The sequence below is a fragment of the Poromitra crassiceps genome (assembly GCF_964638095.1).
Source record: "Poromitra crassiceps genome assembly, chromosome: 1".
Lineage (NCBI taxonomy): Eukaryota > Metazoa > Chordata > Actinopteri > Beryciformes > Melamphaidae > Poromitra > Poromitra crassiceps.
In genome coordinates, this window is record NC_139623.1 from 93,443,532 (window position 1) to 93,461,449 (window position 17,918).

The window sequence follows — 17,918 nt, forward strand, 5'->3', positions numbered from 1 at the left end:
TGTTCGTACAGGCGATATCCCCTATTTGCGCTTGCGCACCTGTTTGCGGGTGCCTTAAAATGGGAAAGATACCGGTCTGCCTTGCGCATTTGTCCAGGTGTTATGCTGAGTTTTGCACCCCCACCCGGGCAGCATCCCAACCTCACGGGAGCATATTGTAATGATTTATACAGAAATGTAACTGTTTAAAAGTGATATAATTGACTGGGTAGACGTGACCTCCCTGATTTCTAAGTTAAAACAGACCCGAAATATGTTGGGGATTCAATTCTCGGCGGGGATGCGGAAACGTTCACGGCACTTGAGATTTTTTTTATTCAATCAAAACCAATCAGATTCCCGTCTCGCGATCGCTGTTTGCGTGAGGCATGCAATATGCTGTAATTCTCTCCATGCGTAATAGAGTGGACTCACTCGTGCTGAGGACAAAGGGAGATGGAGAGAGCTTATTGACAGATCGTCTGTGGTGCCAACGACCCTCCGGGTTATGGGATAGGTGAATAGCATTATGTCCATTGTCCAACAGGTTTTCTCAATTCATTTCCCTCTTTGCGATGTGGTAAAAGTTTCTCAGTGAGTTATAGTTGTTGTTTTTTAGTTTTTTTTCCCCGATTTTTTTTATCACATTTTTATCCCCCATTAGTGCTAATTTTATTTATTTATCCTGGTTGCTACTCCACCCTCTGCCGATCTGGGGAGAGCCGAAACTGGCTCCATGCTTCCTCCGAGACATGGGCAGTTAGCCAGCCGCTTCTTTTCACCTGACAGAGGAAGCTTCACCGGTAGGACATAGCACGTGGGAGGTTCACGCTATTCCAACCAGTTCCCCTTCCTCTGAACAGGCGCCCTTAACGACCAGAGGAGGAACCACATTAGCAACCAGGATATTGCATGTTTTGGTGAAGGGGGTTCCTATATGAAGGAAACCCCCGGGAGGCACGGGGAGAACATGCAAACTCCACACAGAAAGGCCCTTTTGACGACCCCACCCGGGCAGTGGGCACTCGAGGACATGCGGACGGGCACGCATTCCTTCAGCGTTCACAGCGTCCCAGGTGGGAATCGAACCCAGGACCTTCGAGCTGTGAGGCGACAGCGCTTACCATTGCACCACCATACCCCCCTTCAGTGAGTTATAGTTGATTGCCTCACTGAATTATCTGCTAATACAAAATTTTAGCAGCAGCACGGAGATTATGGTGCGCTCCAGCGCAGCGAGGTATTTAACGCTAAGAGGTCCTTTTCAAAGCTCTTAGTGCAAAGTAATTGCGCCCTGCTGACGATAGGATAATGCCATCTATCCCCACATTTTAGCGCTGAAACGCCTGCTTTGGCATGTGGCACGCCTATGCCCAGTACAATTATAACAGGCATGCGCTTGTGCCCGCCCCCAATTTGCATTGCCACGGCGTTAAACGAGCGCAAACACTAAATTACCGTTTTTGCGAAGATAGGGCCCAAGTGTATTTTTATGTTCTGCTTATCATGGCTTTTTTCCTTTTTAACCTGTTTTAATGCATTACGAAGACAAGTTTCATCTTGTCTTAAAAAAGAACTTGAACCTTATATCCGAATCCAAATGTCTTGAAGAAGGCAGGTGGGGTAAGTGTAGACCTTGGTTACCATACCTCCTAGTGTAATGAGATGCTCCCTAAAGTGAGAGGAGAGTTGTGAGGCACTCTGCCTGTTATATAACCATGGATTTAAAAGTCATATTGTGCACGAGGAAATTAGAAGTGTTAGGTCAAATCTGCCACCTGACAGTGTGTGTCGCAAACCACAACGCAGTGAAGCCTCTTTTTTTTCTTTTCTTTTTTCTTTTTTTTTTACAGCTGCGCCATCATACAAGTTCCACATTTTACATGCTTGCTGGCTGCATTGCTGCTGTGCTGTAAGGTCCATCACAAAAGGATTTGGTTGAAATCCTCCATTGCTTATTCAGACTAGATGCAGGACTTCTGTTCACTGGCTAGGGAGTTAAGGTACGAAACTATTCTGCATCCCAATCCATGAATGTAGAGTTAAAATTTCACGTGTATGTTCTCCCAACTACACACATGGATAGTTTTTAAAGTGTATTGGCTGAGTCAGTATGACGAAAATGGTGTTCAGGTGTTTACCGCACCTGTGTCATCACAACAAACAGAGAAGTCCAACTATCAGGCTTATCTAGTAATGAGTCTCTAGTTACCATGTCCTGGTCCCCAGTCAGCACTTCTGTCAACCCTGTAGGGAAGTGCAGAGGGCTACAATTAGAGAAGTACAAGCAGAGGAACCACGAAAACGCAAACACAAAGAGCGAAGGACAAAGAGAGAATGCACAGTCATGTTTCCTGCTTTGTTCTGAGCAACTTTGAAATATTGCATCTGTTTCTTGAGGTCAATATGCATCAGTGACTAGGTACAGGGCTAAAGACAGACAAGAATAGAAAACAACAAGGTTATTGAGCACAAAGAGTCAAAGATCACCTTGTTTACATTCCTGCATACACACATTGACCACGCACGCAGAACACACCAAACTCGTTTTGCCTTTAACAAGGTTATTCCTTGAACCTGATAATCCAACTGGAAATACGACAAAAGGCTGTGTTGCACCTCGTGCATATTGTATAGCCAAATCAGCGTCCAAAGAAACTTGCTTAAAGCTGGACAACTTTGTCTTGGATAAATCAATAAGGATCACCTGTCACACTGGTCTGTAATGTTTTGAGACAATGGCAGCTGAAAGGTATATACAATCTTTAGTTCTTGTCTGTTCTGCAACTTTGAAATGGCTCCACAAAATGCTCTCTTTGAATTCTGCTGCTCTTCTTGACTAACCACAAAGTTGATCCCCAAGAACAAAAAATTACAATGGGACGGGGGGGGGGGGGGGGGGGGTGGGGGGGGAGATTTTTTTTCGCGTTGTTATTTTTTGTTCTCACTTAAACCGAATGTTTTATGGTCACTCAAGATTCTCTGGAAGACTTTCTGGCTTGGTTCGAGCTTTAAAACTCATTATTGGATTTATCAAAATGTCTATGGATAAAATGGACGCAGAACTTACTTCCGGGGCAAATTACATCACGAAAAGTCACGTGCCTGTTGAGCTCTATAACAGCACAGTACGGCTCTACTCTACCTAGCCTTACTCGTTTCTACCTGATATAGACTTTGCTTCCACAGCAAGTTTACTCGCCTCCGCCCACACCTGGTCGTCATAGCGACTGCATATCTGCCCTCTGCCCATACATAGGGACACTCTGGAGTTACTTCCTGTCTGATGTTGCTGCGCAACGGTAGCGTGGGAGGTAGCGCTGATTGTTTTGAATGGGGTATTTCCCCCGCTTCACCCTTGCTTGCGTGACGTGTGAGCGTCCCTACGTATAGCCCAAGTAGGCTATAATGTATAACGTTAAAATTTAATCCATACACAGAACTTTTAAACTGGTTATGAAATACTGGTGCCTCTAAATCAGGGCTCTTCAATTATTCTTTTTATTTTTATTAATTTTTTTTACAGTGCACCTGAACGCAACATGCAAGATACCCGCTGAATAAAACTGGTTTTATGCTTACGCGAAATCGCCTGCGCCGAGGGGTCGCCGCAGCTGGCCGTCCTATCGGCGCAGCTCGGCGGAGGGGGGCGTGCAGCTCCTCGAAAATGTGACTCCGCGGCATCAACGCGGACGTGACGTGACCAGCACGAGAGCTGTGATTGGCCGTTCCCTTGGGCCACGCACATATCTCTCATCACCTCATCTAGCAAAGCCTTCTGCAGCCTGAGTTTCGAAATAGAGGGACAATAAAATGTCCCCCCACCGACATGATTGCATGTTCTTGGTAAACGACACGATAACGTCATGGACATAAGTGTACCACAAGTCACCTACGGCCCTATCCTCCCAAAAGTGGTAATTTAGCATTTGCGCTCGTTTAACGCCGTGCGCAATGCAAATTGGGGGCGGGCACAAGCCCATGCCTGTTATAATTGTATTGGGCATAGGCGTGCCACATGCCAATGCAGGCGTTTCAGCGCTAAAATGTGGGGATAGATGGCACTATCCTATCATCAGCAGCGCGCAATTACTTTGCGCTAAGAGCTTTGAAAAGGACCTCTTACGTGCCAAATACTTCACTGCGCTGGAGAGCACCATAATCTCCACGCAGCGCAGCTCATAAATGTCATTACACACGGACGTCCCACCCCAGTACATCAAATTCTGCTGTTAAAATTGGGTAACCAGCAGATTATTCGGTGAGGCAATCAACTATATTTCACTGAGAAACTTTTATCACATTGCAATTTGCAAGGAGGGGTTATGGTAAATTATACAACAGGTAGTTCCGGCCGAGCAATTTGTTTGGACAAGAGGGATCCTACCAGTGCCGATATTTCACGATAACGCACTGACGCTTCACTGTGTGTAGATCACTCCGCTTCACAGCTGCTCTAATCAACAAAACTCTTCACAGCTGTAGAGTAGACAGTATAAAGTAGACAGCCTGCAGTTAATTAGGCTGATTAAGCTACATTTTCGGCAAAGCAGAAAGCTGAGGGGACTATTTTTGTTGGCAGAGGAATAAATAGAGAAATCATATATTTTATCAGCTTTGTTTAATAGAACTGTTGTATAAAAGCAATATCACACTGGTGTCCACCCGCTATGCCGACCACCCGTAATGCCGACCTTAGGTTTAGGCATGGGGGGTGGGAGAGGTTAGGTTTTGGGTTAGGGTCTGGGGGAGGTTAGGTTTAGGTATGGGGGGAGGTTAGGTTTGGCGTGGGCGCTGGGAGAAGTTAGCTCCACCGACACGCTGCACGCCGCCTCGCTCAGCTGGTTCTGCTTGTGGGCTATTGGCATTGCGACCTGTCGGCACTGCGGCCTGTCGGCACATAGACGCGGCACCATCACACTCGAGGTCGTGCTGTTGTTGGCTAATATTGTCACTGCTGAGATTATCTTCGGCACTCGGCCTGCGGCCTCTGCCTACGACCGAATCACAGCTGTGACGATATTAGCCAACGACAGCACTCCCTCTCGTGTGATATTGCTTAATTAATTGAGAAAACTTGTACATTGTAACCTACTTGCAATAGGCTATTCACCTTCACCTGCTATAACCCGGAGGGTCGTTGGCATCACAGCCGATCTGGCACAATCACAAAGCAGTTTTAATTGAGTCCACTGTAAATCCTCAAATCTTTTCTTTTGTCTCCGCCGTTTACCCGCTGCAAACACGTTTCTATTGTCCCACCCCAGTCAACAAAATAACCCGAATTGCATCAAAACTCAGATGTTGAGATAGGGATAATATATACAGTCAATAGGCCTACACCTATCCAAATTACGCAAGGGAAGAATTACGCATTAACTGTGCGTAATTAACTGTATTACATGGACAGCAAGACGGGAATCTGGTTAGATCTAACGCCCAGGCATTGCCAGGCCACACCTGTGAATAATTCTGGCGGTTAACACCGCCCAAATCCCGTTTGCGCCGTGCATAAATGATTTGGCACGCCTCTAATCTGCGTTTGCGCCCGTTGTTGTGACGAGTTATGCTTCCCCGCACCACCATGCATCGTCACCATATTTTGGGGCTGTTTTAACTTAAAAACAGGGAGGTCACGTCTACCCAAACAATTATATCATTTTTAAACCGTTATGTTTCTGTATAAATCATTACAATATGTTCCCGTGAGGTGGGGATACGTTTTGCTGCTGTCTGGCGGGGGCGCAAAACTCGGCATAACACCTGGACAGCGGATTGCAATCTTCCCTGCTTTAAGGCATGCGCAAACAGGTGCGCAAGCGCTAATAGGGGATATCGCCTGTACGAAAATAGGGCCCCTAGTGTTTTGGACGTGTACCGCAGCCAGTTACGTTCGAGTATGCAGTCTCGCTGTCGCCGCTAGTCGGCGGCAAGGCTCCAAGTCGAGGCTGCGCAGAACCCTGTCAGCGCCTTAAGTGTCCAAATGTTCATGTCATTCTGGCCAATACTCCACTTCTGTTATAACATTTCAGTCTGGAATATGGAATATCTTTCAATAATCTTTACGACTAAAAGGCTAAAAGTAATCTCATGTGTAAGAAATTACTGTTCTACATTGAAGTAAAAATATAAATAATTAACTTGTTGGTTTTGGATTTATTTCGCTTCAAGAGTGCATTTTTGTTCTTGTGTGACCCTCAACAGGCTTTGAGAATCCCCGGCCACTTATTGATACTTATGCTTAAATAAACCCACTCATATGCTCGTTTATTTTAAAGAAAAACATTTTGGCTAGTGGAAATTCTAATTGGCTGGTAACTTTGAAATCTAGCAGCCATATTGGCAGGTGGTCAAAAAAGTTAATTTCAAGCCCGACAGGGAGAGTAGGTGGTGACATAGGAGTGAGAAAAGGATCAAATATTGGTGGTTAAGACTGAATAATGACATCACAACTGTTAATTTAAAATTAGTTATTCCTCTAAACCTGCCTTCAAATGCTCAACATTTTCCACGCCAGCACCATTTGGCCCCCAGCCCACTCAGCGCGTACCTCCACAGCTCCCTGCGCTTTGCAGGGAGAGAAATGAAATCAAGAATAGAGACACTGCGTAACGTGTCATCATTCAGAAACCACGCCCAAGACGGGGGAAAACAGAAACCCCCCCTCCAATCCTGCCGTTCTCCTATGTCACGTGCATGGTTGCGTGTTGCACAAAAATATCGTATATACGGAAGATGAACACTCCAACTTACTTCTTGACAGCTAGATCCACATTTTTCTTCTCGCCAATTCTCAATGGCTTCCTTGTTTTGCTCAGGAGTACAAAAAAACTTTAACTGGCGATTTTTTACATTTGTTGTCTGCGCAGCCCACCACACAACAGCTTTTAGCTATGTTTAATTCAAGGAAAATGACGCTGGTGTGTGGAAATGAACGGAGCATTTCCCCCGTGATGGGCGTGGCCTATTTCATGCAGTGTTTCTATACACTGAGCTGTGTGTTGTTGTTTTTTCAATTTTTATAGAACAATAATAATACACAAACAAGACAAATAAACAGGCTCAGACACAGGAAAGAAAACAAAAGAAAACAAAACGTACATCATCAACGTTCAACATTACATGTTGCTACCAGCCGCATAAGGTGCTTTTATCTGTAATAGATATTGTGCATGGGGTCCACAAGAAACCAGACAGGAGACCCTCAGACATTATTCATTTTTAACCTCATCAAAGTAGGCCTAAAAAGGGTCCCAAATAGTCGAGAACCTTTTAAGCGAGTTGGCTCTCAAGGACCTGAGTCTCTCCATCTGTATAACAGATCCATCAGCCACACCTGAAAAGAGGGGGAAGAGGAGGACTTCCATTCCTTCAGAATAAGTTTTTTGGCAACAGTGGTCCCGAGTGTCAGAGATTGTTGCACAGCTGCATTTGGGAGTGCTTCAAAGGTGTGAATCTTGGATCGAACATAATTTCTGATTTGCAGGAATCTGAGCCAGTTCGTGCCAGGAAATTCAAATTTCCTCTTCAATAAATCAAAGGATGCAAAATGACCATCTATGTATAGGTATTTTATGGAAACTAGCCCCTTCTCACTCCAGGCATGGTAGTTTTTGTCTGACCATGGAGGCAAAAAAGAGTGATTGAAACAAATTGACGTCTGAACAGACACATCTGGTAGACTTAAAACATTCCTAACTTGGTTTAAAATTCTGACAGAGTTTTTCATGACAAAACTTAAATACATTTTTTGTAAGGTCCCAGGTGTCTCTAACTTAGCAAATAGCATGGCTGGCAATGAAGAGTTGAGAATAGAGCTGGCCTCTATTCTCAGCCACAGGGGGGCCCCGGGCGTTAAGTTACCCAGAGTACCTTGCCGCCAGTACATCAGAGCCCTAACGTTGGCAGCCCAGTAGTAGCCTGGGTAAACCCATCCCCCACGTGACCTGCTCTCAGACCTGTTCTCAGTCACTAGGGTCTGGAATCCCACCTATGTTAAGTCGATTTCTAGCGGTTGTTGGGCCCCCCCCCCCGATAGACCGCTCCATTACGCAACCGTCATCCAACCAGCTTAGTGCACAGAGCACATGCGCAGTGCAGCAGATGGCGTCATCACTCTGCGACCTTTGTTGTTAGCATGCCAGCTACCTACACTTTGATTCACTAGGCTACTGCTAGCTAACGACCCCACAACAGCACCGTGATGGCTAGCACCAATGTGAACGATTTTTGCAGGTTGTGTAAGAGAAACCTTCGTTCTAAAGGCAAGTTGGGCAGCTGCAAACCACTCGAGAAGGGGGTATTTCTACGCCTGGAGAGGGTTGGTGTGAAACTACACCAACAGGATAGCAAATCATGTCGGATATGCCAGAGTCTGACTGAGGTATGTACAGTACTTGTAACCTAATGTACTAGTGCTGCACGATTAATCTACACTTCCCCCGTGCACTCCCGCAAATAAGTAATGTTATGCGCAGCCAGTTTATCAGATAATTTCGCCGTAAAATGTTAACGGGGATCTATACTGTTACATGTGTCTACTGTACTGACGTCCTCTCTGTTTATTCTTTCAGGTATTAATTCAATACCCTTCCAATCCAAACAGACCAGAGTGCCATGCCCCACATCAGCCGCAGGTATTGTGGAGAAGGGCAACTGGTCAGCTGCTGCCAACCTGATGAGGAAACAGGCGTGCTTGTTATGCTGGATCCTCCGGCGCTGTGTCATAACTATAATAGCCTAATGTTACTGTAGCCTGGATGACGTTAGCTAATGCTACCCAGCCTTCCATTGGCATATGCTGCCTCACAAATCAATCATTGCAGCCGGACTGGTCATTTGGTTCAGCATCAAAATGGGCTGAGAGATTGAGTAGGCTAAACAATACACATGAGAATTACAGTTAACGTTACAGCATTTAATAACGTTAATTTTCGTGTACCCGATGCCAGGATATTTTGTCACTTTGTCTTCATCAAGTTCTCTGGACTTATATACATAAGCTCACAGTGTCCTAACAGGTTAACGTTATAATCTCAGGAGAGATTGAGTAGGCTAAATAAACCATACACATGAGACCATGCCCAAATGGTCTACTGTCTAATTTCCTCAACGTAGTTGCATAGCCATATAGCTAGCCATATAGCTAGTAGCTAGCTCGGGAGCTATGCTTTAGAGAGGCCAGATGCTAACGGCTACCAGTGCTTAAGCCGCAGCAGCTGTTACACGTCATTGACAAAGACGCACTCTCTGATTGGCCGATCACGGCAGGACTGATGTTGGCAGTCACGCCGTCACTCATTGGCTGCGGGTCTGCGTGGGTCTTTCAATCGCCCCAGAAATCGATTTGAATGGCCCGGAGTCTAGACGCTAGTGACTGGGAACTGAGAGAGCAGGTCACGTGGGGGCTGGGTTTACCTAGGCTAGCCCAGTAGTAGTGCCTAAATACTGGTAAGGCCAGCCCTCCCTCAGACTTGGGTCTTTGCAAGTGAATTTTCGAAATTCTGTGGTTCTTATAATTCCAGATGTATGACAGAATTATGGAGTCCAGTTCCTTGAAGAAAGCTGATGTGAGAAAGATGGGAAGATTTTGACAAAGATATAAGAACCTTGGAAGAGAAACCATCCTAATTGAATTTATACGGCCAATCATGGAAAAGGGCAAGATTTTCCGGTTTTCTATACACTGTTTGAGTCTTGAAACAAAGTCCACAAAGTTCAACTTAAATATTAGTTTAGGATCTCTGGGTATGGTCTCTGAGCTGTGTTTTCACCACATTTCTTGACCCATGTGGTAAACTTTGATTTGCAACTGTTTTTAGTCATTTCAACAAGTAAATGTGTTGTGTTGACAGAGATTAAAAGCAGCACAGAGTAGGCTATCAGGGCTCAGAACTGAAACGGCTATTCAGTAAAAACAAGTTTGGTGATTCATTCATGTGGTCGTTTGAGTGAAAGTGCACTCAGTACTGCACATAATAGCGTTTCATTGTGACTTTTCATGGGCTGTTCTCACTATTACCATTGTACAATGTAACATGCTGATCACTTGGCTGCCGTTCTGACTATAAAAGCATCGGCCCCAGCGCGGAGTGCGCACGTGATCTGTGGAGGTCTGCCTTGCGGAGCCTCGTTCGACTATAATGAGACCTTTAGGGTTCTGCGTGGTGGGAGAGGGGGGTTAGGAATAGGCACTGGTAGCCACTTGGTTGGGGTTATTGTTTGGATATGGTGGGGCTTAGGGTTAGGGTCTCCAGGGGAAGGCTGGGGGTCAAAGGGGGTTGGAGACCCCCAGAGGGTTCTCCCCCAAGCCATCCCTGAGAGAGAGCGTCTTTTGGAAGACCAGTTCCAGCCCCACGCATAACTTGACCTTTGCCTGACCCCAACAGGTGAAAAGTGCTTTTTAACGGTGCTCCCGTGGGCATTCCTTAATACACACAAGGGTACCAGGCACGTTACATCCGTACGCCGTCGGAGTGAGTACGGGGTGTCTCAGCAGGTATTTATTCATTTTTTAAGTTTACCAGCCCTTAGCAAGTGAGCCAAAGACTTAATTGGACACTGGTTAATCACTTTATGCTTTGTTATGGCCACAAATGGTAAGAACGATGCCTTGGTGAGTCAGTGCTATGGCTAATCTGGACAATGTTTTTTCCTCAGACCGCATCTCTCATCTTTTTGTCATGGGGAAGTGTGTGTGTGTGTGTGTGTGTGTGGGGGGGGGGGGGTTCATGCACCATGTTGCTCATGGAAAGGCTACCATCAAAGATTCATATGACCGGCCCCTTTGAAGTCATCCCTGAACCAAACATTGTTGCACACATTACTGAGCAGAACAGTCACTTCCCATGGCAACAGAAAACACACGGAGAGTGAGGGAGAGGGAGAGGGAGGAAGACGGAGAGACAGGGAGAAGAGGAAAATACCCATTTAAGCCTTTCAGTATTCATGACAGAGGAGACGGTGGCAGCTCCCCATAAAGTTTGGGACATTAAACCTGCAAAGAGGCACTGAGGTGGGTGTCATCCCCGCTTGCCTGGCCCTCAGGGGCCCAGATGAGAGGTGCAGACTGGAAAACACTCGGGCAGGAGTCAAGCTGAACTGGAGTTGTGAGTCTAGCGTCCATGTTGTCTTGGCAACCTGCCCAATGGTGGGGGACAGAGGGAGAGAGAGAAGGAAAGAAAGAAAGAAAAGGAGAGGAGAGAAGGGGGCAAACAGGATAAGGAGAGGAGGAGAGGAGAGCTGGGTGTGATTGGATGGATGAGGTCCCGGTGAGGCGCCAGGCAGTCTGCCCGGCGGGGCAGCTCAATAGGCGGGAGTGGAGCCGCGACGCGGCCGGAGGAGTGGAGGAATGTAGGAGGCACAATAACACAGCTGGTGGGAGGAATGGCGAGAAGTTGCCACCAAATTGACCTAACCGACTTCCTCAGCACCCGAACTTGCACTAATTTGGGTTGTAGAAATGAATCTCTTTGTTATATGAAGTCATCCACCTTAATAGCAATAATGAAGGCTAGACTTATCCAATCAATGCATCACTTAGATACTGAGATAGAAGTATATATAGGAGAACCCCTTTTCCCTTGTGAAAAAAAAACTATAGTAATCCTATGATGCATACATTTTTAGATATAGGCCTAATAATTCCAGGACCGTCTGTATGTATGTGTCCTTCACATATCTTGAGAACTGTTCATTCGATCGACTTCAAACTTGGCGAGTGCACTGCTGGAAACCTGACGGCCATAGCGCCCCCTACTGGCAACACAAAAAGTGGTTTATCTTGACAATCACTGGTCCGATCAACTTCACACTTGGCCAGTGTGTTGCTGGGACATAGTCATAGTGCTACCTAACCTACTGACTAACTACTAACACAGGAAGTGGTTTATCTCCACAACTGTTCGTCCAATCTACTTCACACTTGGCGAGTGTATAAGGATGTGTAGTGTCAGATTTGATGACATTTGGACATGCTCAATATGAATACACTTTGAATAAACAAGCGAACAGCGCTCCGTGTAGCAGTGGGGCGAACGGGCACTGCAGTCCTTATAGGAGTATAACAAGAATACCATAGGAAATAAATAAATAAATATATACATATACATATATATATAATTTATGTATTCATATATGATATATCATATATATATATATATTTTATATATATATATATATATATATATATATATATATATATATATATATATAACCGAGTTGAATCAGCACGGATTCCTCGTGAGTCCCGAATGGTAGCGAGTGGATTGGTTAAACTCACTCCCCAGGTATAAAGGCATGTTAACCAGCTCTCTTGGTGTTGTGGTTAACATGCTGGACTCCCAAGCCGAGGGTCGGTAGTTCGAATCCACCCCTGGACAAGCCCTTAACATGGGTTGCTGCAAGTACCACCTACACAACGCCCTTACATATATAATATATATGATAAGGTGGTCACTATAGACTCACCACTGAATACCAGTACAGTAGGAATATATATATATAGAGAGAGAGAGAGATTTGGGGGCTATTAAGCTGTCACTGGAGTGATCAAGCGGATGCGCATAATTACGCATCAATGCCATTGCGTTAAATTGTGCAAATATCCCATCACCTTTGGTTGGATCATATAGGCTATAACCTCCAAGACCGCCTCTTGTCTAATATTGTTTGAGATATTATATTCTGATATCCTACTACAGTGTAGTATGTGTGTGTAGTAAGTAACTCACACACAGCTACGGCAGCCGTACACACACACACACACACACACACACACACACACACACACACACACACACACACACACACACACACACACGCCCACGCCCACAGACACACACACACACACGCACGCACGCACGCACGCACGCACACACACACACACACACACACACACACACACACACACACACACACACACACACACACACACACACACACACACACACACACACACACACACACACACACACACACACACACACACACACACACACTTCTCTTCTCCCGACAGGCAGGCAGCCCACCGCAGCGCACACGGAATGAGACACGCCTTTTTCTCAGCTCGGTTGTCGGGTCGGTGGGCAGTGCGCCGTGCCGGTGATTGACCAGCTTCTCTCCGTGATCTGTCAGAGCGGCTGCTTGGCGCCTCCCCTCTCCTCTATAAATGTAGGGAATTTATTCACTCCCCTCACACCGAGCCTGGTGAAGTCAGAGGAGCTTTGGGGCTCCACGGGATGTGTTGACACAGACTATTCTTTCGGGTTTATCTTATTCTCTCGGTAAATTGAGCCTGCATTAGAGTAGCGTTGCCGTGTTTACAGCGCCGTGGTAACCTCAAATACCTCCTGCCTGCTACCAGTAATTGTTTGATTCTTTTTTCCTTTCATTTTGTCGTTGCCTCTCGCTGAGCCGTTGGTTGCTTAGTATCTAAGATGAAGGCTGTTACTCCAGTCCGCCCCCAGAAGGACTCCTCCTCCAGCGGCAGCCAGCTCTCGCTGCACTATCTGTCGGAGCGCAGCCTCAACATCGCCCGGTGCAGGATGGAAGAGGAGGACCTGTTCTGCCTGCAGTACGACATGAACGACTGCTATAGTCGGCTGAAGCGCCTGGTGCCCACCATACCGCAGGATAAGAAAGTCAGCAAAGTGGAGATCCTCCAGCATGTCATAGACTACATCCTGGACCTGCAGCTCGCCCTGGAGACGCACCCTGCTCTCCACAAACAGCCTCAGCGGCCCGGGACTTGCCCTCCGCCCGCCTCTAACCCCAGCCGGACACCGCTGACCGTCCTCAACATTGACCACCAGGTAGGCTTTAATTAGAGGAGATGAGAACCCCCCTTCCTTCCCGTTTCCACTGGGACTTACCGGGGACCCCATAGACTACTGTATGCCTCCCTGTGCCAGACTACCATCCGCCCGTCAGACTCAGACAAAGCGCGTCATACCCGTTGTGTCATTGTCCTTTTCCAAATCCTTCTTGAAAATAGACTGAAAATTATCAAAATGCAATGGCTACCTTACACTGTAGCCTTGAAAAATCGTGCGTTAAAAAACGCATTTGGCGAGGCTAGATTGCGCACTTGATTGCGGGCTTTATTATTTGCATGATAATGACAGTGTGTGTCAGAAGCCCACCTTATCCCAGGATAGGTGAAGTACCTCAAGCCTGCAGCCCACTTCACTGTGCACAATAAGGCCCATTTGTTATTCAATATGGCTATAAGAACATTTATGGGAGTTATAGTCTAGCAGTCTAATTTTCTGCTGCTTTGCTGTATGTCATTTATATTGCAGGGCTTCAGGCCTTGCACTTATTTAGTGTTATCCCTGGGAACTAAAACACATTTTACATCTTTTCTTTTGTAGAGGACGTCAATAGTCAAAAAGCCGGAGGACTCAATTTTATGCCGCTGAAATATAAGCACTGCATTGGTAAGTTGACTTCTTAAAATACCATTTGTCATTATTTAAAATGTTCATTTATTTTTGTTCATTTCCTATTAGAGGTCAATATTTTGGTTATTACTGGCCTATGACTTATCAACACCATGCATTATTGGGCTGTCATTTGAAAATATTGTTAAGTGATGGCATCCTTGGTGCATCCTCATGAACTTGATGATAGTATACTGTATATAGGCTAGTGACAGTCTCTTAGTGCTTTGGGGAGGGAAAAAGTCATTGAGGAACATGAAATTTGCAACAACCTCGGAGGCAGCTGTGCATTGCGCAATAACTGTCACTGGTGTAGCAATCTGGGAAGAACAGAGAGGGTTAAAACCTCAGCTTGCCCTCTCTCTTTCACTCTTAATTTGTCTCTCTCTCTCTTTTTCTCTGTCCCTCTCAATACCATCCAACCTGCTTTAATGGCATGAATGTTGGATGAAGAGTATTGCCAAAGCATATAAATACACCTGGATAAAACAAGCCTTATAATACATAGCTAGCACATGACAGTAACAGCCTCTCCCTGTCTGTGTGAATGGCCGGGCCTGGTGGCAGTCTAGTCCTGGCTGCCTGCAGCTGGGTCTTGTAAGCCTTGCCCAACAGCCCGAGGAGATGTGGTTGTTGTTTGACCTGGTTTGTTTTGGGTTGTTGATCAAGCATGGCCTCTGTTTTGTCGGTGGCGCCAGGCAGTCTGGAGCTCCGGGTTCACCCCCTCCTCCTCTATTCATCCCCTCCACAGGTGTGCAGGCTGCACAGAGCCGCTCCAAAGCCAGCAAAGCTTCGCCAGGGACTCACACCCAACTGGAGGCACAATCACAAGGGGGATTTCAAAACCGCTGGGTGGAATAAAGCCCAAATAAAATCACTATTTATATTTAAAAAAAATGCTCCAGTGAACAAGGAATCTGTGAGAAACTCCCTCCACCCCCCCACCCCCCCCCCCCCCACACACACACTTAAGTTGCCGTAATAACTTTATTCCTTGTCATTTTGATTTTTTTCTAAAAGGGCGAAACATGGATGCTGTGAAGTTTTTGTTGGCAACCCCTTGGTCAACAGCATATGAAAACAGTTTGTGAATTGTGCTTAAAGAATAGGTTAAAAAAAATCCAGTTTAAAGCTTTACTAAACAGTGGAAATAATTGTACATGTTTTGGACATCTATTGTTTAAAATAGATGATTTGTGTTGAACAGGGGTGTTATCCCTGGGATCTAAAAATGTTTAATATTGTAAAGAAGAACAATTCTGATTGGAGACAATTATGATTGTACATATAGAGAAACAAATGTTCTATAAATGTATGTGAAAGGAAATACTTATATGCTTAAAATAGACTATTGTAATTATAAGATATTTTTATTAAAACTTTTGTTGTTGTTATGTAAATATTGTGTTTCCACTTTTAAGTCTTTAGTGAATGAACATGGTTATGCTCTGCCAATAACATCCTCACATGATATCAGTTAACTCTTTGCAGTGTTTTGGAATAGTTTAATATGTAGCATGTCCGGCTCCATTGCAAAGATATTGAATGTGCACTGAAACAGCCCTCCTGTGTAGATAATGTGCTGGAGTTCAACTCAATTTCCCCTCCCTTCTTTTATTTGCCCTGCTCAGCTTTCTCTTGAATTGTTTTGTATTCATTAACTATTTCTATGACAACTTTGAAGCGTTCAGAGCAATGGGTCAGTCTGCTGTTTGAGCTCAAATAAAAAGAAAAGGGCCAATTTCATTCTGTTACATTGGACCCTTGTTAGCTACAGCACTTCTGACACAGTCTCTACAGTTTAAAATCTCAAATTCACTGCACAGAAATGTCAATTATAGGCTAGGTTTGTCTTTGTGCAGACAGCGGTTTCTCCTTGAGAAGTTAATGATTGACACCGTGAAATAATTCAACTTTGGTTATGAATTGATGTGAACATTAACAGACTCAACTCCTTTTTGACTACAAACTTCAGCAATGCTGTTTGCTATTAAATGATTCCCCTGCAGCCATTGTTAATGTAAAAAAAAGAGTACTATTAATGCCTTTATTTTTCACGATGTTGAAACGCCGATTTTACCTCACCTCCCTCCTGCCAGTGCGAGAGGGCACTTGTACATGACTGTCAGCTGCACTGTTGGACTTGACCTTCACTGGCCTGTGAGGAGTTGTCAAAACAATTAAACGGTAAAGTTTCCAGGATGAATTGTGTCGTCTCAAGTTTTGTCTCAAGGGGCGTCTTGGTTAATTGGTTTCAACGCCGATGCTGTCATGAAAAGTAATGAGGAAAGTAAGGGGAATGCAGTATAGCGCTGGTAAAAAAAAAAAACAGGATGAAGTCAGATGCCTTATGTCAGTTTATGCATCACTCATTTAGGGAATTGATTTCACAGGTTTTTCAGGAAATATTACATTCTTCTTTTCTTTTAATTACAATAGCTCCATTATTCCTGTTGAACCAGTGATTCTCATTTTTTTTTTTTTATTATCAAGGACCGCTTTTGCCCACATTAGAGCCATGCCCCCCCCCCTCCCCATTTGATGAGATTTTGTCTGCCAGACCCACATCTGATCATATAGATTTTTTGCGTTAAATATAATTTTGTCCAGAATTCAATCTGTATTCAAGGTAGAGAAATATGAGAAACTATCAACATAGTCGTTCTTATACTGTACATTCTCTAATTGTGGTGACTTTTTGTAAATTAAGTACCGGTATTGAAGTTTAACAATTCATCGATCATGGGGACCCCCTGGAACCCCCTCAAGGATCCCCAGTTGTCCCCAGACCCCACATTGAGAACCACTGTGTTAAACTAATAGACCATGGCTTCATTCACCGCTATCTTCCATTCAACTCAAGTCTTTCCGACTCCTGCCTGCTTATGGAATTATGTGTAACACATTACAAAGGTTAAGGTGGTTTTTGTCATTGCAGCATATCTCCTTATCTGAGATACATCAGATTATTGACACGAGGTGGAGTATTTATTACAGCATTTTATGAATAATTGGTAATGCAATCGATACAAAAAATGATTTGTGGGATTATGTTCACTGAACAGAAAAGAAAGGCAGGTTTATTCATCTAATGGATTATTGATGACGGCTAGGCTTACTATAATACAGTATTTACAATGTACATAACAAATTATTTTCAATCCACTGATTGAATTCAATTTCTCATACTGAAAATGGCCTAGCTGAATGAAGATACAAAATGTATAATTTAGACTAGAGCACTCAGGTTAGCCATTAATTTACACCTATATTGGCATTTATAGTTGATGCATTTATAGTTGATACACAGTGACTTTTTATGAGTGCAGTTGTAGAATCAGCATCAATCCTTAGTTTACATGGTAATAAGGAGAGATGCAAGCTACAGTGCTCAGATACTAAATGTAAGAAATATTCCTCTATTCCTAATAACAAGAATGATCATGATAGGAAAGCGCTATGAAAACAGAAAAAGGTTTTGGCTAAATAACTGGGGGG

General features: G+C 44.6%; 1 protein-coding gene across 1 annotated transcript; it reads left to right on the forward strand.

The window, feature by feature from the left end:
- The first annotated feature begins 13,150 nt into the window (after nucleotides 1-13,150).
- On the forward strand, nucleotides 13,151-16,615 carry id4 (inhibitor of DNA binding 4). The gene is made up of 3 exons (XM_083638534.1): nucleotides 13,151-13,790; nucleotides 14,352-14,417; nucleotides 15,172-16,615. The coding sequence occupies exons 1-2, from the start codon at nucleotides 13,416-13,418 to the stop codon at nucleotides 14,397-14,399; spliced, it is 423 nt and encodes a 140-aa protein (XP_083494660.1). The 5' UTR covers nucleotides 13,151-13,415; the 3' UTR covers nucleotides 14,400-14,417; nucleotides 15,172-16,615.
- Nucleotides 16,616-17,918: the final 1,303 nt, after the last annotated feature.

Coding starts and splice junctions, on each gene's coding strand:
- id4 (XM_083638534.1), top strand. CDS start 13,416: ATGAAGGCTGTTACTCCAGTCCGCCCCCAGAAGGACTCCTCCTCCAGC. Junction 13,791..14,351: donor TCCTCAACATTGACCACCAG/GTAGGCTTTAAT, acceptor TTTCTTTTGTAG/AGGACGTCAATAGTCAAAAA.